General features: G+C 40.0%; 1 protein-coding gene across 8 annotated transcripts in view; it reads left to right on the plus strand.

Moving 5' to 3' along the window:
* Positions 1-4,310: 4,310 nt before the first annotated feature.
* Positions 4,311-22,055, plus strand: part of map4k3a (mitogen-activated protein kinase kinase kinase kinase 3a) — a 215,666-nt gene continuing 197,921 nt past the window's right edge. For all 8 annotated transcript variants that reach the window (XM_048600826.1, XM_048600828.1, XM_048600829.1 and 5 more), the window contains exon 1: positions 4,311-4,697. In XM_048600826.1, the coding sequence (XP_048456783.1) occupies positions 4,590-4,697 (108 nt within the window). In that variant the 5' untranslated portion in view covers positions 4,311-4,589. The remainder of the gene's footprint in view (positions 4,698-22,055) is intronic.

Below are 22,055 nucleotides of genomic sequence, written 5' to 3' on the forward strand. Positions count from 1 at the left end.
AACCTCAAGGGATCTTAGCAGCCTGTTTCAACCTTGGTTGATGTCCAGCAGTTTCTTCACATAGGAGCAGTCGATGAAGGAAGAGAAGAGAGTTGTAGGTCATCTATAATGTTACAAGATGTTTGATAAAATATTATTTTATTAAGTTTCCTTTCATTTATCAAATTGTATAGAGTTTATTATTTGCATCACTTTTCTGTGTTGGTTATTATGGACTCATGAATTGAAGGGGAGACAACTGTTGAACATGCACATGATTAGATGGTTGATTGTAGAGCTGAACTGTATCAGTTCAGTGGTGTGGGGAATATTAGGCCAACAAATGGGATGATTAATTTGCTGCAGTGGCTAACAGAACCCTTGTGCGCTATTAGAAATTTCCTAGCAGCCTAACTACCAATATGAGTGGTTAGTGTGGCATTGAAGGCCCCATCTTCATTTTTCTCCTCCTTTCATCAGATATTGTGTGATCAGCAATTTATTTGTCCTCCACCCTTTCACTTGCTGCTGTGTTATATTGTACAGCACTTAGTTGTATGTTTTGAGTTGACAATCATTACCAGCTTGTGTTGAGGGAGATTGTTGTCACAAAGTGAATTTTAACAAGAAGAGACTCCTGTCTTAAACACAACGTAATTTTTTTATTCAGTCACGGATATCTGACTGGCCAGAATTTTTATTGCCTGTCCCTAATTGTTCTTGAGAAATTGGTGATGAGCTGCCTTCTTGAATCACTGAGTTTATGTGTTCCAGGTAGACCCACAATGTCCTTAGAAAGGGAATTCTAGAGCTTTACTTCAGTGACAGTGAAAGGACAACAATATATTTCCAACTCAGGGTGGTGAGTGGCTTGGAGGGAAACTTTCAAGTCGTGGTGTTCCCATGTATCTGCTGCCCTTGACCTTCTAGATGGAAGCAGTCATAGGTTTGGAAGGTACTGCCTAAGGATCGTTGGTGAATTTCTGCAGTGCATCTTGTAGATAGTACACACTGCTGCTAGTGAGTGTTGGTGGTGGAGGGAGTGAATGTTTGTGGATGTGGTACTGATCAAGTGGTCTGCTTTGACCTGGATGGTGTTAAGCTTCTTGAGTGCATGTTAGCAAATAGATATGTTACATTAATAGTATTAATATCGCTACTAAGAATACAAAGATACCTAGGAGATAGATCTTCACGTCTCAAGATCCTAAGCTGTCAATTGGAAAGTTAATATTTTCAGGGATCCTTTGTGACTTGGTAAAGTTTGAAAGCCACTTTTCTAAGTGGATATAAATTAATGCTTTATCTTCAGAGAAATGGCCTGAACAAAGTCTGTCCAGGGGCTCCTCAAATTCTTTAATACCAATAACCTCTGGTGGAAGAGTAAATGTTCACTTAATGAGAGTATAGTTACCGAGTCTGAACATGTGAGTGGCCCACAGTAGATATAAATCTCACCTACACCATAGAGTGTTGAACATAAGCAATGAAGTGTACCTTGACATAAAGCTTATATGTATTACAATAAAAATTACCATAACATTAATTGTCTCACTATGTTGAGTGAACTGAAATGAGAATTCTTGTGCATACATTCATCCATCATGGGTGATCTCATATTTCTGCCCGAGAAAATTTGAAGTGCAGACACAGGATTGATCATCTCTTCACATGTAAGCATTGCCCTTCACCATTTCTGTTGACTATTACCTCTCATTGTCACTTAACATTTTATTACAACATTGCTTATTTGTCAGGACTGTGTTACCAGTTTCCTTGACAGACCTCCTTTTACTAAGTACTGCTTTGATAGTTAGCCAACTGCATGTGTGTGGACAATGCAATCTGGAAGCTAATGGGAAATTAGTCAGCATAGTGATTCCTGTTATCTGAAGAAGCGTCATGTGCACACTTCTAAGACTCATCCTGCCAAACTCTTCAACAGTAAACTGATAGTTTGGAAAACAACTGCCATTAATTGCTGGATCACAGCTTTTTGGAAACACTTGACAACTACCATTCCACTAGTCTTTCATGAGTTCCTCATCACCTTTTCTTGAAAAAAAATCTTGAAATTAGTTTAAACCTAATAATATGTGTATGGCAGACCATTTTTTTTGAGAAGAAAGTAATTCAGGTGATACTGATTTTAATGTGGTTGTTGAATTACTTACCTCTCATTTGCAATACAAGTTGCATGGAAATATTGGAAATATTATAAATATTAAACCTGGAAAAAATCCTACAATGTAAATTTTCTGGTTCTGTGCTGATGATCTTTTTGTTCCCGGTTTTGAGAAGAATAGATGTAGTCAGGTTGCTGCAGAATGATCAAAGTTGTTGAACTGTGCCATATCACCTCCCTTCATGGAAAATCATATGAAGAGAAACATCATAAATTCATCAGGAAGTGGTCAGCATTTAAAGTCTTCAAGGCTCTGAAGGAAAAGAATGTCAAAGTTTGTGTCACATGCTTCCCAAGCAGACTATTAAAGTTATTTGGCAGAATACCTCATCACCAAAACTTACAAACCATGACACAATTTGGCTGGTGCCCTCTCCATCAGATCTTTCTTATACATCTGGACTCTCAAGCCCTCCGTATGTTACTGTCAAAATGGTTGTGGCGGGGAAGAAACTGTTGTACATCTCCTTGAGGAACTTTCCTTTTTGAAGAAGATTTGAAGAGTTATGGAATGTTTTTTGTTGAAGTTCTTCCCAAGTAGCTCCATGAACCAGGACCTTTTGCTTTACATGTTGTTCCCAGAGAAACACACATACAGATCAGCCGTATCTGAAGGAACATCAACTGGTGAAAGACTCATGTTGGTCTGCCCATAACCTGTGGGTTTTCCTGTAGCAGAGGTGCATTGGAGAAATGTTGCTGTTTAAGGCCTTTCATTCATAATGCACTGAGGGCTAGAAACTGTTTAGTAATCCTCAGGTTGCATATCTGGCTAAGAATGTACCTCGTGATTATCAAAAATATTGAAATTGTATTGCTGGACCTCAGAGAGGTACATATTGTATGAAGAAAAGTTGAATTTTATTGCATTTTCTCTAATTTTCAAGTTCAAAAAATGTTTTTCAATGTACTTTTACAAATTTTATAAACAAAGGACATTTTGGGGAAAAAAAATGGACAAGTTTTCTTATTCCTGAATGCGGGGAACCGTTCTGAAGAAAGGTCATGAAATGTTAACTCTGCTTTCTCTCCACAGAAATTGCCAGACCTGCTGAGTTTTCCAGCATTTTCTGTTTTTGTTTCTTTAACTCCATCCTTCACAGCATGGTGGGAGTACCTTTTCCACATGGATGACAATGATTCTCAAAAACAGCTGAATATACTTTCTCAACTGGAACTAAGATGGGCAATAAATGTTACCCTTGCTAGGGACAAACATATTTTTACAGTAAAGATGCTACCAGATTGGCTGAGTTTTTCCAGCAATTTCTGTTTTTATTTTTGATTTCCAGTACCTGCAGTTAGTTGTGCTTTTTTTCGTTTTTTGACAGTGTTCTTTTATCAAATTATCTAATGTGCATCTACTATAATGTTTTCTTAATTTCTCATAATACTTTCAGACGCAGCCAAGTGTACTAGCATTTTACTTGTTCAAACGTGGTTCGGTTATCAATAAATTAATTGATTAAGTGACTATTAATCATCACTTATAAATGTAGTTATATTGCTTTTAACTCTTAAGTTCAAACATTTTAAGTTTAGCTTTTTGACAAGTATGAGGCAAAGGAATAATTGACTATATCTGTCATTTTGCTTACATTACCTATAGGTTTACTGAATGTATCATTTCTTGGCCACTTCCCTACAGAAATCAGTTCCCTACTGATTTCTGAATTTTCATTTTTTTCTGCAGAATATAGTTTCCCCTTTCCCGCTAAAGTCTTGGACTTCTAAAAAATTAACATCATGTATTTTGATAATATATTGTAAAACATACAGGGTTGAGTTTTAATATAACAAAGTATACATTAAATGATACGAGTAAAGAGAAAGGGAATGGGTCTAAATGGTTAGTTCTTTCACAGATACAATGGATAGAATAGTGTCCTATGTTGGAGCCTGTTTGATTTTTGATATTCGCGTGGAGAGTTACATATTTAAACACATTTATCTTTATCTATATGACAATTATATACATACAAATGTTTATAATCTCTTTAGGTGTGTGCATTTGGCTTGATCACAGTAAAAACATTTATAATTAATATGGATGTGAGCATTATTTGTAATCTATATGGATATGAGCATTTGTCCTAGGTAACCTGGCAGAACTGTCTGATTTTCAGCCCTTTCAGACTGGAGTGCGCACGCGCAGTTACTGCCGCTCGGAGGCCATGTTTGGCTCAAGTGTTGGGTTGTGATTTTTTTTAGGGTTCCGGGAAGAAGCTGTTGTTGTTGTGGGGAGGACAGGATTTGTTGGTTTGTGGGGCCCGTTCGTTGGAGGCTTTCTCCTCACTCCGTGCTGTTTTGGCTATGTGTGCTGAATGTAAGAGGGGTGGGGATGATTGAGAGGCGCTTCCACCTCCCGCAGGAAGGTCCCGCCGACCCCCCGCACTTATTCTAGTTGTTTCTGTCCGGAGCCACCATGTCTTCCCACTCTCAGGGAAGCTTCGACCTATCTCGGAGGAACCCGCAGGAGGACTTCGAGTTGATCCAGAGGATCGGGAGCGGCACCTACGGCGATGTTTACAAGGTTTGTGCACTTCGTTCGAGCCCCAGGACATACTAGGCCCGAGCGGGTAGAATGGCCTCTTGTGGGAGTGGGGTATCAGGGCAGGGCAGGGTTTCAGACTCTTAAACCCGTCAGGGCAGAGGCCTATCACCGTGTCTGAACTGACGGGATGGCCCTTCTTCCTGCTGTGAGGTGGGGGCGAGCTGATTTGTTTATCTGGCGGTGGCTTGCAGCTGCAAGGAGCGATGTGCGCCTTAGTGCGACTGCGTTGGTGTCTCTGTTTAATAATTTAATGTATTTACGTACATAAGGCCTCAAATTGCTTAAAACTCGCTCCTTTGTGGCCTCTGCCACTGTTGTGCGGGAATTTCAGGCCGGATCCGGTTAATATCATGGCTACTGGGTTAGTAACAATGTGCGAGTTAAAATCCCACAAAAGATACACTGAAATATTATTCCGTTTTGTTTTAAAAACCTGGAAATAGTGAAGTCGGTGTACAGCCAATATGAAAATCAATAAATTTATTGTCAAAATCCGAGTGACGCCCTTGGGGAAGAAAATCTTTTGTTCCCACCCAGGTCTGGCTTGTGTAAGAGAAATTTTTAACAGGAGATTTGATGAGACGTTTGCAAAACATGGGTCTGGTTAGAAAAGGTAGGGACAAAACTGTTCTCGTTGACGGTGGGTTGACATCCAGCGGACATTGATTTATGGTGACTGGAAAGAAGCGATTGTGATATAAAGAAAAACTTTTCATGCAGGAGTGTTTGGGATCTGGTACGTATACTCCCAACTGAACACGTGGTGGAGGCAGATTCATTCAGGGCCTTCAGAAGAGAATTGGAAAATCAACTGAGGTGGGGGGGAAAAAAAGTGAAGCACAATGAAGAAGTGTGGGAAAGGGACTGTAAATTGTTCTTCCAGACAGCTGGCATGAGCACACTGAGGCAAGTGGTCTTTTGGCCTGTTGTGACCAGCCTCTGAATGTATTCTGTGGTATAGCACTCCAATCCTTCACCAATTTGTCAGCTGTTAATTACAGTAGTGATCTAGCTGGCCATTGGCAAGGCAACTAGAACTGGGCAATAAATGCTGGCCGTGCTGAGATGCTCTCACTCTGTGAATAAAGGTATGAAAAATTCCCATGAAACGTTGATGTGTGAGTTGTGCTATTGTGTCATTTGCTGGAACTCAAGTTATTCCAAAGATAATCATGTTGGAAATGTTCAAATAATATCTTTACTCCATTCCTGACCCTTAAAATCAATGACAGTGTTAAATTTGCTGTGTAATTTGACTGATAGCCACTTAAACAATACACAACAGTGCTAGAGGGCTTAAAACTAGTCAAGTTTTCAGGCTACCCGATTAGCTCTGTGAACTTCATTGGAATCTTTAACTTCAGTTAAGTAATCAAATGTTCTGACAGCCAGGCGAGTTTCTTGTTGATATTTTAGTTCATGAAACAACAGTAAATGTATGAGCCTATTAATATTAATTTTATATATTTTATGTGATACTATGGTTTCAATACAAATTCACCAGTTTATTTAAGATGGCTTGAAAATTTTGTTTGTAATGCAACAGATCATGCCTGTTGTCCCTAATGGGTTTCTATTAAATAATCAGTTATGCACAGTGTTGGGAAGGTACCTAGAATTTTTATCACATGTTGGTCCCGTCTTGCTTTCTATCCTTCTCCACGCTTACTACATTACGTTCTGATGTTACCAAGTGAATTTGCCACTGGAAGGTTGGCAGGACTACAGTTTTGTTATTGCAGCAGATTTCAGTTTCTTATTCTTGGTGCTGAAGAATGTAGATACTCTGCATCATTAATGCAGGAAATTAGACATATGGTGTAAGTTTGTTTGTTTGGCAAAATCTTTTCCCTTTTGCATGCACTTTGACATTTTGGGGTGTTAGATTTCGCTGTCACTGTTTAGCTGCTAGCCTAACTTTGGATTGGTCTGCCCTTTGTTTAAAAAAAAGACTTGACCATTTTGTGAATTTTTTTTGCTGCTTTAACTGCGGTTCATTTGGAAAATGTTCATAGGTGTTTAAGCTTTTGTAGAGGCATCCACTTCAATTAGGACCTAAGCTAGATACCATAATGGTCTTTAAAAGATTCTTGTGGTTTTATTCTGTTTTGCTTTGAGTAGAAATTTATTAGATAGTGCAGAGACTTGGTGGCATAATCTTAAAATGAGTTTAAATATACAACTGGTTGTTCATTATTTCTTCCTATTTTAAGTATCAGATTCAGACAGTGGCATTAAGTAGCTTTTTTGAATAATTGTCTTTCTGCAAATTACATTTTACTTTTTTGCTAGTCACAATTAAAGATGACAGGAGAGATAAACTAGGGTGTTTATTGGCCTGTAATTTAACATCAATGGTAAGAACTTAGAATCTATTCTTCTGGATAGAGTGACTAAGCATTTAGCAAACATTGGTTGATCAGAGATCCAGCAAGTCTTTGTAAATGCAAGTTGTGCATCTAATTGAATTTTTTAAGGAGATGAATGAGATGGTAGATAAGGGAATGTTTGTAGATGTTCGTACGGATCTCTAAAAAGCATTTGATAAAGCTTGTGCATAAGAGATAGTTAATAGAAATGAGTATGCATAAAGTGGAATCAATCTCTTGGATGGAATGAAGGAGAGAAACGGAAATTCCATTGAAGAAAAGAGCAAAACTCAAATTAACCAATCATTAATCTTTGGTATTTTGTGCAATCAGATGAAGAAATGAAATGTAGTAGAGAAAATCCTTGTTTAGGAGAATAATGCATACTTTTGCATAGTGTAACTATGCATTTCGTGAAGGGGTTCTTATCCCTGTCTGTGATCCAGAAGGCCCAGATTCCAGTCCCACCTGCTTGAGAGGTGTACCACAACATGTCTGAACAGGTTGACAAAATATATGTACATCCACAGAGATTGTAGGAACTGCTGATGCTGGAGTCTGAGATAACAAGGTGTGGAGCTGGAGGAACACAGCAGGCCAGGCAGCATCAGAGGAGCAGGAAAGCTGATGTTTTGGGTCTGGGCCCTTCTTCAGAAATGTACATCCACAGACCACTTACCCGCCTTGCCTTTAGATTCAAAACAGATACAAATCTTTAAACTATTTATAGAGCAATGCAATGTTGATCTTCATGAAACATGTAGACTTACAGAAGTATTGTTTCCCAGGGTGGTAACAATATTCAGTAACTCACCCAAGTGACAATGCCTGATGCCTAAGACTGAGCACTGTGTGCTGGCAAGCTATTTGAGTTATGAAAACCAAGCCTAGTTTTTAATCTGGGTTTCATAAATCTGTATTGATCTACAGGGGTTTGGATAAGAATCAGGAACCTGATCTTTGCTTGATTTATTTTAGTTGCTTCTTTATTTGCTTATTTGCTTTGTTATTCCAGGGATTTGGGGGAAACCATAGTTCCAGCTAAATTCAGTTAATATGACAAAGTTGTGACATTCTGGGATAAAAGCTTAGTTTTGCACATGGCAGTGACTCATTGAGCCTGCTCAGTCATGTTGTTTTCGAAGGGTGTGGATTTCTAGATGATACTGGAGAATCTAATTTATTCACTTTTGGCATATAACTAAAAGGAAATAAAAAGCTAGGACAGGTATTTCAATTTAAGTGAGTATAGGTAAATATTCTTACCTTGCATTGAACAATATGGATAATGGAAGAGATTAGCATAGACTACCAGTCAAGAAGATACTTTGAGTACTAGTTGAGGAAAGAGGCAAAATTACTTTGTAGATAAAATCCTAATAGTCAATTAAGTATGAGCCTATTGGTGAATGTTGACAGGTAGTACTAACTTAAGAATCGTAAATAAAGACCAGTTCTGATCTCCATGAGGTCTGTGTACTAACATCTCCATCTAAAATGTAAAACTTTTTGATCTGCTCCTTGATATATCAGTCCACACATCTTCCAAAGTGCAGTCTTGAATTTTCTTAAAAATAAAACAATTATTTAGAGTAGTGGGACAGTTTTTTTAAGTTCACTTCAGTCAAATTTAATATAACACTTGAAATCTTCAGATTAACCAAAGCTAGTGAAGTAACTGTCAGTAGCATTGACAATAACATTTGCACACTTGGAGCAAAATTGCTACCCTCCTGTGTCATACCTGAGCTTCCATTTTTAAACATTTTTTTCCTCTGGTTTTAATAGATTTGTGTTTTAGCTCATCCCTATTATCTCTGAGAAGTCAATAATGTATCTTGAAATGCTGCAATCCTTATGCTAATGGGGTTTCCATTGATTGTGTTGAAGAAACAGCAAAAGATATCCAAGTCAGGATGGTGTGCAAATTGGAGTAGTGCATTGAGGCATTGGAATTTTCGTGATCTTAACTGCTATTGTTTTGTCAGTGGTAGGTGTCAGAGTGATTCTGTTGATATACTACTGTTGTACATTCTTTGATTATGCATGCTGCTGTTAGTGCGTTGGTGGGGTAAGTGTGGCAGTTAAGGCCTGTAGTCCGGGCACCAATCAAGTAAGTTGCTTTATACTGGATGGGGTTAGAGCTGCTTGTATACTGTCAGAAAGCAGTCATTTGATTGGCATCCCAAATAGCATTTTAAAAATTCAGACCATCCACCACTGATACACAGTGGCAGCAGTATACACCATACACAAGGTATTTTGCAGAAGTGTGCTAAGCTTTCTTTGAGAGCATCTAATGAATATACGCATTTATGGAGTAGGAGCAGAAGTAGACCATTCAGCCCTTTGTGCCTGCTCCACCATTCAGTATGATCACGGTTGATCTTTGTTTTGAATTCCACATTCCCATCTACCCCAATTAACCCTTGAATTTCCTCTGCCTAACAAGAACCTATCCACCTCTGTATTAAAAATATTTGGTCAGTAGTCCGAAAGCTTGTAATTTCAAATAAATCTATTGAAATATAATCTGATTTTGTGTGACTTCTAACTTTGTCCACCCCAGTCCAACACTGGCACCTCCACATCTTAAAAATAATCTGTAACCTGCACCATTTTTTTGAGGCAGAGCGTTCCAAACTTTTTCATCTTCATCCTGCAAGAGTGACCTCAAGTTTTAGAACAGTGCCCTCAGCCTCTGAACTGACATACAAGAGAAACCATTCTATCCATTTCCACCTTATCAAGACCATTTAGGATCTTAATTCAATCAAGTCACTTCTCACTCTTAAACTCCAGTGGAAACAAACCCAGCCTGTCCAATCTATCCTTAAGATAATCCACTTATTCCAGGTAACAATCTAGTAAATCACCTCCAATGCATTTACATTCTTTCTTTTAAATAAGGTGACCAAAACCGCATACATTGTTAACGATGTGGTTTCATCAATGCTTTCTGTAAATGAAACATAACATCCTTCCTTTTGTCCTTTAGTACAAAAGGAATTGAACAAAACATCCCATTAGCTTTCTTAATTTACTGTACCTGCATACAACCTTTTTGGTTCGTATACCAGAATACTTAAATTCTTCTGCTCCTTGGAAATCTGCAGTCATTCTTACTTTAAGTGATACTCTGCTTTTAGCAGTTGAGGTTGCTGTTTTGGGAGAGACTGTATTGTTTGCTGTAGTAGACATGACAGGGGATGGTGTGTATGAAGCTGATGGAATGAGAGTCATCTTCTCAAGTAGGGATATGAGCCTTGACTGGTTGCAAGAGCAGTAGAGTTTGAACGTAGGAGCAAGATTACACAATACATTTTGTTGAACCTGGTTTGCCATTCACTTAGATTATGGTTGATTTTTAATCCAACTCTATTTAACTGCTTTTGATCCATATCCATAAAATATAGGGTAGCAGAGTAGCTGAAGAACGGTGGAGGAGCCTGGGTCCCAAGTAGCATTCAGCATTTGGCAACGAGAAGGAAAATACAGAAAGAACCAGACCTAACACTTGAATGTGCCCTGAGTTTAAATTGCTGCAAATGACTCTTATGAAAATAACACCAGCATTTACTATAAACACTGTGTTGCGGTCATTTTCTTAATAAATTAAATGGTGTAAATTTTTGTTTACTTGCCTTTGCCCAGAAAGACAAGGTTAATTTGAAGAGCTTTTTCATGAAGACACAAATGGTGGAAACCTGTTATGCTCATTATTTTGATCTGTAGGCAAGGCTGGCTAGCAGCTTCATGTTTCTTAACCCACGTCGTGTTATTTGTTACATAACTTGCGCAAAATTCCTCTATCTTTTAAGCTGATTTGGACAATTTTCATGTGAATCTCACAGGCAAACCTAGTACAAACTAAACTAATGAGTTTAGAATTGCCTGTTATATTTTGTTTATCTGAAATAAAAACATTTAGGGCGGGTGATGGCTTTAGTGGTGTTATCGCTGGACTGTTAATCTAGAAACTCAGCTAATATCCTGGGAACCTGGGTCCAAATCCTGCAATGGAAGATCGCGGAATTTGAATTCAATTTAAAAAAAAAAGTCTGGAGTTAAGTATCTGCAGATGACCACGAAATGATTGTCGATTGTCAGAAAAATCCATCTTGTTCACTAATGCCCTTCAAGGAAGGAAATCTGCCATCCTCACCTGGTTTGGCCTACATAAGACTCCAAACTCTCAGCAATGTGGTTGATTCTCAGTTGCTGTCTGAAATGTTCTAGCAAGCCATTCTGTTGTACCAGTTGTTACAATGTCTCAAAGAAATGAAACTGGACAGATGACCTGGCATTGACCTAGGTGCCGGAAAAGACAACAGCAGAAAAAGCTCTGTCCTTGCTCTTATTTGGGGTCTAGTGCCAAAATTGGGAGAGCTGTCAAGCAACAGCTTGACATAATCATACTCACTGAATCATATCTTACAGACAGTGTCCCAGACACCACCATCACCATCCCTGGATGAGTCCTGTTCCACTGGCAGGACAGACCCAGCAGAGGTGGTGGCACAGTGGTATACAGTTGGGAGGGAGTTGCCCTGGGAGTCCTCAACATGAACTGTGGACCCCATGAACTCTCAAAGCGTCAGGTTAAACACGGACAAGAAAACCTCTTGCTGATTACCATGTACCGTCCTCCCTCGGCTGATGAATTGGTACTCCTCCAATGTTGAGCAACACTTGGAGAAAGCACTGAGGATGGCAGGGACACAAAACCATACTCTGGGTAGTGGATTTCAATGACCACCACCAGTACTTGGCAGCAGCACTACTGATCGAGCTGGTCGAACCCTAAAGGGTGGGGTAACTCAGTGGTTAGCACTGCTGCCTCACAGCGCCAGGAACCTGGGTGTAATTCCAACCTTGGGCAATTCTGGGTGGAGCTTGCACATTCTCCCCATGTCTACATGGTTTCCTCCCACAGTCGAAAGATGTGCAGGTTAAGTGGATTGGCCATGCTAAAGTGCCCATTGTGTCCAGGCATGTGTAAGTTAGGTGGATTAGCCGTGGGAAATGCAGGGTGACAGGGATAGGGTGGGAAGGGGTGAGTCTGGGTGGGATGCTCTTCGGAGAGTCGGTGTGGACTTGTTGGGCCGAATGGCCTGTCCCCAAAGAATCCCTAGTATGACATAGCTGCTTGACTGGGTCTGCAACAGGTGGTGAGAGAGCCAATAAGAAGGAAAAATGTACTTGACCTCATGAGGTGTTGTTGGTCATCAACAGAAGCAGAATTATACTCCAATGTAATCTGTAACCTCATGGCCTGGCATTTCCCACTCAACCATTACCATCAAGCCAAGAGATCAGCCTTGGTTTAATGGAGAGTGCAGAAGGGCATGCCAGGAGCAGCACCAGGCGTACTTCAAAATTTAGGTGTCAACCTGGTGAAGGTACCAAACAGGACTACTTGCACGCCAAACAGTGAAAGCAGCAAGTGATAGACAGAGCTAAGCTATCCCACCACCAATGGATCAGATCTAAGCTCTGCAGTCCTGTCACATCCAGTCATGAATGGTGGTGGACAGTTAAACAACTCAGTGGAGGAGGAGACAAATATCCCCGTCCTCAATGATGGAAGAGCCTAGCACACCAGTGTAAAAGATGAGGCTGAAGCATTTGCCGCAGTCTTCAACCACAAATGCCAAGTGGTTGATCCATCTTGGCCGCCTCTATAGTCCTCAGCATCTCAGATACCAGTCTTCATCCAATTCGATTCGCTTCACATGATATCTTTTAGGATATACTTCTGGGTGGCCCTCCTATTGCTTAGTATCTCTCTTTCCCCTATAGATAACCTGTGAGCATTTATTATGATTAAAGATGCTGTATAACTGAGAATTTGTATTGTACACCCTTCACCCTGCTCTCTTCTCCTCCTCCCCCCATAATGAATTACATACATCATGGACAACTTTTATCAAGGCAAACTTAGTTTTTTTACTTTCCATATTTGATACTTCTGCATATTTTTAACAGTGATGCAAACTAGATTATGGAACTTGGTCATACTTATTTATGTAAGGACAACTTGTTTTATATGTATTTTTAGCTTCTTAAACACCCATATTACCAAAAACAGATTCCTCTCATTAACCCATTTGCATAATAACAGAATTATTAAAAATGTATTCAAGAAGTAGTTAGACAACGTCTGTGCAGGGTTTTGAAGTTTAATTCTTTGAATATTTTGAAGTAGTGTTACTAAAAGTTCTTAATTCACAGAGCAGTTAACCTTAGCATAATTTAAATTCGGAACCAACTTTGTGTTATTAACCAATTTCACTGAGCTTAAAACGAAATTTACTTTAAGGACTATTTATGATTGAATTAAAATGTTCAGCTGGAATTAAGTCAAAATTGATCCAGGTTGTACCTCTCTAATCTGGTGTTCTGTGGTCTGACACCTGCAGTGCCTCAGGTTTTCTGAAGGAAATGTATTTTACAATGTAGCAAGGAAGATTTCCAGGCACTAGTCTGCTGTAAAGAAGCAGTTGAAGGTTTAAGCTGAACAAGCAGAATGCCTAACTGCAAACTCAGTTCTCTGTGTTTAGGAGCTGAAAAGAAACAGCAAGTTATAAGCTAAATTTCCCAGTATTGGTTACCTGACACAGTTCCTGGTATTTAACAATTTAAGATTGAGTTTAATTTAAGATTTTGAAATGGCATCTCAAAAGAGAGCAGAGAGAAATGGAGTTGAACATGAAGGATATTATGCCTTGGTTGCCCAGACCACTGATGAGATTACATCTCAAACACTGTGGAGTTTTGGTCTCCATGTTTTTGAAGGATGTAAATACATTGTAGGTGATAAAAGGAGGTTTATTAGATCTATATCCAGGATGAATGGGATATCTTGTGGTTGAGCAGACTGGGCTTGTTTTCACTGGAGTTTGGAGCGAGGGTTGATTTGATTTGAAGTGGATATTATATGTTAAATGATCTTGACGAGGTGGATGTAGGAAACAATGTGTACTCTGTTCATCAGCTGAAAAGTAGGGGGTACTGTTCTAAAATTTAGTGTTGTTCTTTCAGAATTTTTTTTCTTTGACAGTTGTGTGACTTTGGAAGTCTGCCCAAAAAGGTGATAGAGGTGGGTTCAGTGAAATTGATATTGAGGTGGATAAGTTCTTCATTAAGCAGGGAGATTTGGATTATTGAAGGTAGATGAAATGTGGAATTTGAAACTCAAACAGTTCAGCTATGATCCTATTGAGTGGCAGAGCAGCCTTGATGGGCTGAATGGTTTACTCTTGCTCTTCTTTTGGTTTGCGAACATACAAAATGATGAATAGTTGGAAAAAATAAAATAGGTAAGTTGGTATAGGCTGTGTTAGATTACACAGTGGGTTGTCCACAGTATGTAACTTGAGGGCCTTATTCTTTCACTTCTTTGAGATTTTTTTAAACTGGCAGTAAATCTAAATTAATTATGATAGTTTGTAAGACATTAAAAGAATGGAAGACTGATTTGGATAGTGCACTCGTGCATTAATTTATGCTTTGTGGAATAAAGATTTCTAGCGCGATGTTAAGTACCCAAGCAAAATATTCTACCAAGAACTTAACCTGCAGCATGTTTGAATAATTCAAGGATGGCTGCAGAAATTTAAGAATGGACATGATGTTAGTCTTGTGGAAAAAAAATGCTGATACTTAAATCGTTGCCAAGTTTGTTAAATTTGTAAGTTAATTGGCACTGAGGTATCTCCAGGGAAGGTATACAGTGCCAGTGAAACTGCTCTCTGTTGGCTTTGTATGCCTTGCAAAACTTAGCAACAGGCTAAGGCATTGCCTACTGGAGTGAGGGACCAAAGGACAAGATGAATTTTTTAGATTGTTGTAATGCTACGCATATGCACAAGTGCAAGCTCCTGATCATCATTAGCAAAAGTGTGACCCAAAGGTATTCAAAGGGGCACAAATATTCCTACTTGTACACTGTGGCAAGGAGAAAGATTGCATAACCACAAAGTTATGTTCCAAGTGGTTCAAGAAATATTTTGTACTGGAGGCTAGAACCCATGGAATAAATGTTGGGCAGCATCTGACGTGGAAAAATTGTGCTGACTCATGATGATTCTTTTGTCCATCCTAAAGCTGAACAGCTGTTTAAAGAGCAATGTGGCGGGAATGTTTTCTTTCCCTAACTGTGTGCCTCTTATTTAGCTTTGTGATCAGGGAATCTCCTGATCGCTTAAGTAACTTAAGTATAGGTCCAAATTTATGCACCAGTTGCTTTGTCAATGTAATACTGGGAGGTCTGTGGTAGTATTTTGGAAAGAATTTAACCTCCAGGATATGCCTGGAAAAATGTAACTCTGTCCACTGTGAACAATAGATGGTACAATTTGTGGCCTGCTTTAATGTTTGAAGATAGTCCTGGTGTAGCTCAGGAGACTGACTTTGCTGGATTCAGACTGTCTGAAACAAATAAATTTATTCTCAAGTTGCTGGAGCACGCCAACAATATACTCAGCCCTGCAGTGTTTGAGGTGACTGAAAATCTGAGAAAAATTTGCAGGACTGGAAGGATGTTGACAAAGATGCTCCAGTTGTGAATCAGCTGCTGAAGAGATTGTAAAAATGGTAATGAAGGGTAAAAGCAGGAAATGAAGGAACAAGTGGCGATGAAAATGATGAAATTGAACTTGCAGAGAGAATTTCCACTGATCAACGCATTCATATGGCGACAAATTTGATAGCTGGACTGAATTAAAGAAGTTTAACTTCAGTACAAAAGGTCATGTCTGTGTACATAATATAACAGAAACTCAAGTCCCTCCATGTTGCCAACCAGAAATTGGGATCATGGGCTCTAATGCAGCAGTGATTGCCGTGGAGCTCTCTGCAAGGTCAAAAAATGGTGGTTGTACTCTCTGTGCCTGAATCCTGCCCTAAATGAGAAGGTAGGTAGTTCTGTCTAAAGCCCCCTTCTCCCCACCCCCTCCCCCCAAGACTGTGGATCTCTGCAACTTTTGAACACTAAATTGATGTCAAAATGAGAAAATTTTGGAAGCTCTATGTTAAACAAAACAAGCTGTAAGGTTGGTTCAAGAAGCTAGACGTGCGGAGGGGGTGGGGGTGTTGTCACCAGCCCTCTACAAGATCCTGTACAATAATCCTTTCATTTAAAAGCCCATTGAGGGCCAGAGTCGTAATTAGCACAAGTGAATTACCTTTTGTGTGCATCAGTGTCCTCAGGATTGTGGAGGCAGGAATAGAGAAAGCAAGTTCTTATTTTGTAACGGTATTGGGCCCTTTTCCACACTGTAGGAGATGATGCTGTAGCTTCTGTTTTGTCTTGTGGCTCTTAAGCATGTCGCAGAGAACCCCGTCAACTCCAAACATTGCTTCTCCCCACGCTACTGAAAATTTTGATATTTAATATAAAGCTAAAACATAATTTTCAGGTAGAGTTGGAGTGTAAGACTTTGTTCCTGCTCTTGGTCCTGATATGTACGTATGTTTGTATAGGCAAGGGAATCAAAGTTATCTATGAATGTAGAAGAATGTGAAGCCAGCTGAGCAGCCATGATCTTATTAAATGGCAGAGCATGTTTGTGGGCCGAATGGCCACTACATTCTCCTAATTCGTATATTTGCATGACTGATTCTGCATACATCTCTGGTCCAGTTTCTTTTCCTTGTTCTCTAGTATTGCTTTAACTAGGTTCTGTGAAGCTGTTTTGGAGATTGGTATCTGACTTTCATGTAGGAAATTGTATGTTGTATTTTGAATTGAATTAGCTTTATTGTCGTGTACTCACGAGTACAGTGAAGTTTACAAATTGCCACTTAGACACCATCTTAGGTAACCAGGTACAGATTCTTAAGTATAAATTCTTAGGGGAGAAACAATTAGAAAAATAAAGAAGTAAAAAATTTAGCAATAAATTAGAAAAATAGGGAAATAAATGTTCAGAATAATAATCCTTCCTACCCAGACTGTGTCGGGCTTCGCCTCGAGACTGGGAGTTCAAGTCCATGCTGAGGCCGGGAGTTTCGTCGGATGGTCTGTTTTATTTTGGTGTAATTATATAATAAGAAAGTTGCAGTTTTCTTATAGAAAATAACTTGGTTCCAGGCAAATATATTTAAAGCTGAATTTAAAAAAATAAGTCATGAAGGCAACAATGCTAACTTGCTTGCACTCGGTTGCTTTTTGTTATTTTCACTTTCTTCACTCCTGATTTCTGACTTGATACATTACATCAGATGTCACACTGTGCAAGACACAAACCCATTATGTTTCTGGTAATGTATGAATACTAGGTTTCATAGAATGAAATGATTCCTACATGCAACTGAAATGGACAAAGATAAGTGTGTGTTAGGTTTAGAGTTAACATTTTTAAAATTTTTGTCAATAGGTTATTGAAGCGTCCAAATAATTTAGAATAATAATGAAAAGTGACTATGGTTTTAGGGCATGGCTACATAAGGGTTGAAGGGAATGATGTTCAGACAGTTTCAATGGCTTGAAATTAAAATGCCCTGGAATGGAGCTGCTTTATTGTGTGGAATGAACAGAGGTATGGCACTTTTGTTTCCAAGTTATCTTTTAAACTTTGTTTCAGCTCAAGCATTTTTTTTGCTTCCAACAGTTCTGAAACTTTTTAATCCAGTTATCTATAAAAAGAGCAATGAATAATAGCTATTCTCAGTTGCTTCTCTGTATCTGCTCTTCAAATGGTCATAATTTGCAGAAAGTTAGACCTGTTTTAGACTGTTTATGCATCCTCCCCTATCTGATGGAGACGAACAATATTGAGCTTGAAATAAAACATTCTACTCCAATAAGTATTCTGCCAAGTCAAGCAGGCTGTTTTGTGTAGCAATGTGTGTTGGTAATGACCAATTCCAAAGTCATATCACCGTCTTGGCTATTCTAATTGGAGTAGGATTTTCACTAATAGGATTGAGTTAGGAAGTAAGTCTTACTTTCCATCAGTATAGTGGCTTACTGTATTATTAGTAAGTGTTTACAGCTCTATTCACAACTACTACTCTATCTAGGAGTCCACTACAAATGTGGCAAAGAACTTTGATATGTCGGTTTATTTTCTTTATATTTGGAGCTTCCCTCAAGAATGCATTTGGCACTTAGTTTGCTGTCTAAAGCATTTGAATGCAGATTAGATAGGGAAGAAAGTCAAAGAAGTGGAAGTATGTGTGAGGAATCGATCCATAGAGCCACATGGCCTATTCCTACGCTGTAAGTACTTTGTATTCTTTGACCTCTTCCACTCTTGCAATTTAATGAGAGATTATTCCTAATTTAGGTTACTATATTCTCTAATTGATACCGCTAATATCACCTCTGTTGATCTCTTAAACCCCCTAACATCTTCACAACATAGTCCATTGCCAAAATGAATCCAAGCTGATCAGTGATATAGAAACCAATAACCTTTCTTTGTGGACGGATTGCTTGATTTTATTGTCATGTGTACCAAAGTTCAATGAAAAGCTTTCTTTGCGAGCAGTACAAACAGATCAAAAAGACTTGGAGGCATAAAGGTTGCATTGCATAGGGCGTGTCCTAGGTGAGATCAACGTTAACAAGATCAGCACTATTTGAGGCTAGAATCCATTCATCAATCTAATAATGGCTGGGAAGAAGCTGTTCCTGAAGCTGCTAGTGCATGTATTGAGGCTTCTGTATCTTCTGCCTGACGGAAGAGGTTGTAGGAGATCATTATTACTAGGTGCAATGGGTCTTTGATGTTGGCAGCCTTTCCGTGGCAGCGAGCCGGGTAAGTGGAGTCCATGGATGGAAGGTTGGCTTTCATGATGGTCTGGGCTGTGCACACCACCTTCTGTAGTTTCTTACGGTCCTAGGCAGAGAAGTTGCCATACCAGGCCATTATGCACCCAGACAGTATGCTTTCAATTGTGTGTCTTTCAATTGACATGCCAAATTTCCTGAGTCGCCTGGGGAAGAAGAGGCATTGTTGTGTCTTCCTGACTGTCACATCTACGTTGGAAGTCCAGGGCAGGTTGTCGGTTATTGTAACTCCTAGGAACTTGACGCTCTCCACCCTGTCAGCCTCAGTTCTGTTGATGTAGATGGGGGCGTGTTCTCCTCCTTTCTTTCTGAAGTCAATGATCACTTCTTTAGTTTTTATTAACTACTCGTTCTTGCACATCCTTCCACATTGCAGTCCCATTTGTTACCCCCTTTAGCTAATTGACTGGATTGATATTTTGTAATAATGTTATGACACACCTACTGGAGCATGGGGAACTTGAACCCTGGCCTCTTGGCTCAGAGGTAAGGATCTATTTTGCCTCCTCCTTTACTGAAGGTATTGATATTTTCTAATCAGCCAGTACAAAAAAGATTTTATACATTTCTGGAGTAGGTGGGACTTAAACCTCAGCTTCCCAGTCCTAGGTAGAGATACTACCATTGGCACAAGAGCTCTCCTTAATTGACTGGGCTTTTTCACCATCAACAAATCACTCATGGTACTTTTTTGGCCCATCATCTGCCACTACTCAGTCATCTGTGATTCCAATTAATGAAATTACGTGCAGTGCTTAATATACTGATTTATTTTTTTTCCCTATTGCTGAATACCTGTGGCTTAATTTACTGGGTAGATATAGTCATTTAGCCCAAAGAACTGCTAAATTAATTTACCTGCTCCCTTCTCAGTATCCAAGGATCCAAACACGTCTTCCAGGTGAAGCAGCATTTTACCTGAACTTCATACAATCTAGTCTACTGCATTTACTTCTCACAGTATGGTCTCCTCTACATTGGGAAAATGAAGTGTAGACTGGGTGACTGCTTCGCAGAATATCTACGTTCTGCCCACAACTGAGACCGTGAGCTTCCAGTTGCCTGCCATTTTAACACACCACCCAGCTCCCTGGCCAACATCTCTGTCTCAGGCTTGCTGCAGTGTTCCAGCGAAGCTCAGTGCAAGCTGGAAGAACAGCAGCTCATTTTCCTTGGGGACCCTGCAGCCCTCCGGACTCAATATCGAGTTTAATAATTTTAGGGCCTGAACTGTTCCCATATCCTAGCCTCCAAACCCCCACACGGGCTTTGTTATCACGTAGTCTACCATTACGCATTACCTGTTGTTAGCCACTAACAGTCTCCATTAACAGCTATTCACTCTCCGTGCCAGATCGTTACCATTCCTTTCTGTCCAACTGTTCTTTTCTCTCTTTGGGTCTATCCCCACTTATTGTTTACTCCTTACCCCCTCTCCCCACCCTATCTTCTGCATATAAACCGCCATTTTCTTAGCTACCATCAGTTCTAAGGTAGGGTCATCAGACCTGAAATGTTAACTCTGATTTCTCTTCACAGAAGCTGCCAGACCTGCTGAGCTTTTCCAGCAACTTGTGTTTTTGTTTCTGACGTACAGCATCTGCAGTTCTTTTGGTTTTTGATCAACTAATTGTTTATTAAAAGTCTTCTCTTTTAGTATGAAATTTAGAAATACAAACAATCCTTGAACAAAACTAATGGATGTAATGGATATCCCTCACCTCTTCCTCTGCTGCATCAATGACTGTATTGGCGTTGCTTTGTGCTCCCATGAGGAGCTTGAACAGTTCATCAACTTTACTAACACCTATCACCCCAACCTGAAATTCACCTGGGCCATCACTGACAGTTCCCTTCCCTTCCTAAATCTGTCTCTGTCTCCATCTCCATCTCTGGTAACCGTCTCAGCACCGACATCTATTTCAAACCAACTGACAACCATAGGTACCTTGATTACACCACCTCTCAGTCACCCTCCTGCAAGAATGTGATCCCTTACTCCCAGTTCCTGTGCTCCTAAGATGAAGTGTTCCACTCCTTGACATCCCAGATATTCTCCTACTTAAAGAACTGCAACGTCGCCTCCCCCCCCGCCCAGTTGATTCAAAATGCCCTCAACTGCATTGCTTGCATTTCCTTCACTTCTGCCCTCAAACCCACCGCCCCCCCCCAACAAAAATAAGGACCGTTTTCCTAGTCCTCACATACCACCCAACCAACCTTCGCATCCAGCACATCATCCTCTGCCACTTCCACCACCTGCAATCCAACCCCAGCACCAAAGAGATATTTTCCTCCTCACCCCATCTGCCTTTCTTTGGGACCGCTCACTCTGCGACACTCTCATTCGCTGCAAACTCCCCGCCAATCCCAACTGCCCCTAGACCTCCCCCCTCACCTCTGTCCAAGGCCGCAGACAATCTTTCCAAATCCGACTGCCATTCACCTGTATGCCCTCCAGCCTGGTTTACTGTATTTATTGCTCCTGATGTGGTCTCTACATCAGTGAGACCAAGCGCAGACTTGGTGGCCAATTCATGAAGCATATGCCCTCTATATGCTGTAAATTCAAACCTCCTTCCAGTTGCCAACCAGTTTAACTCTTCTACACTCTCCCCCTCTCACTCCACACTTCCTGGGCGGCATGCCCATCCTGGGCCTCGTTTAGTGTTCCAGTGACGCCACATGCAAACTGGAGGAACAACACCTCCTATTCCACCTCGGGAGCCTAAAGCCCAATGGCCTCAACATAGAATTCACATTTTAAAAATCTCCCCACCCCTGGACTCATTACGTGTCCAACCCTCCCTCTTATCTCCGCTTCCTTGACCTGAAACAACCTGTCCATCTTCTTTCCCACCTGTTTTCCCCCCTCCAGTGACCAGTCTCCACTGCCCTCTACCTACATCCACCTACCAACATCCCTCCAGCCCCATTCCCTTCCCTCTGTTTATTTCTGAACTTCCTTCCCCTCCCCAGTCCTGATGAAGAGTGTAAACCTGAAACGCAACTTTCCTGCTCCTCTGCTGCCTGACCTGTGTACCTCCTGCTTCACATTTTAAATACAATCCAATTGATTCAATTTTTTTTTTTCACCGTCCATATTTCCCATATAAAGTAACATTTTTTAATCACAAATAAGCCCTTTTTTAATGTTCTTCTGACTCC

Source organism: Rhincodon typus, chromosome 9 (genome assembly GCF_021869965.1).
Source record: "Rhincodon typus isolate 14 chromosome 9, sRhiTyp1.1, whole genome shotgun sequence".
Lineage (NCBI taxonomy): Eukaryota > Metazoa > Chordata > Chondrichthyes > Orectolobiformes > Rhincodontidae > Rhincodon > Rhincodon typus.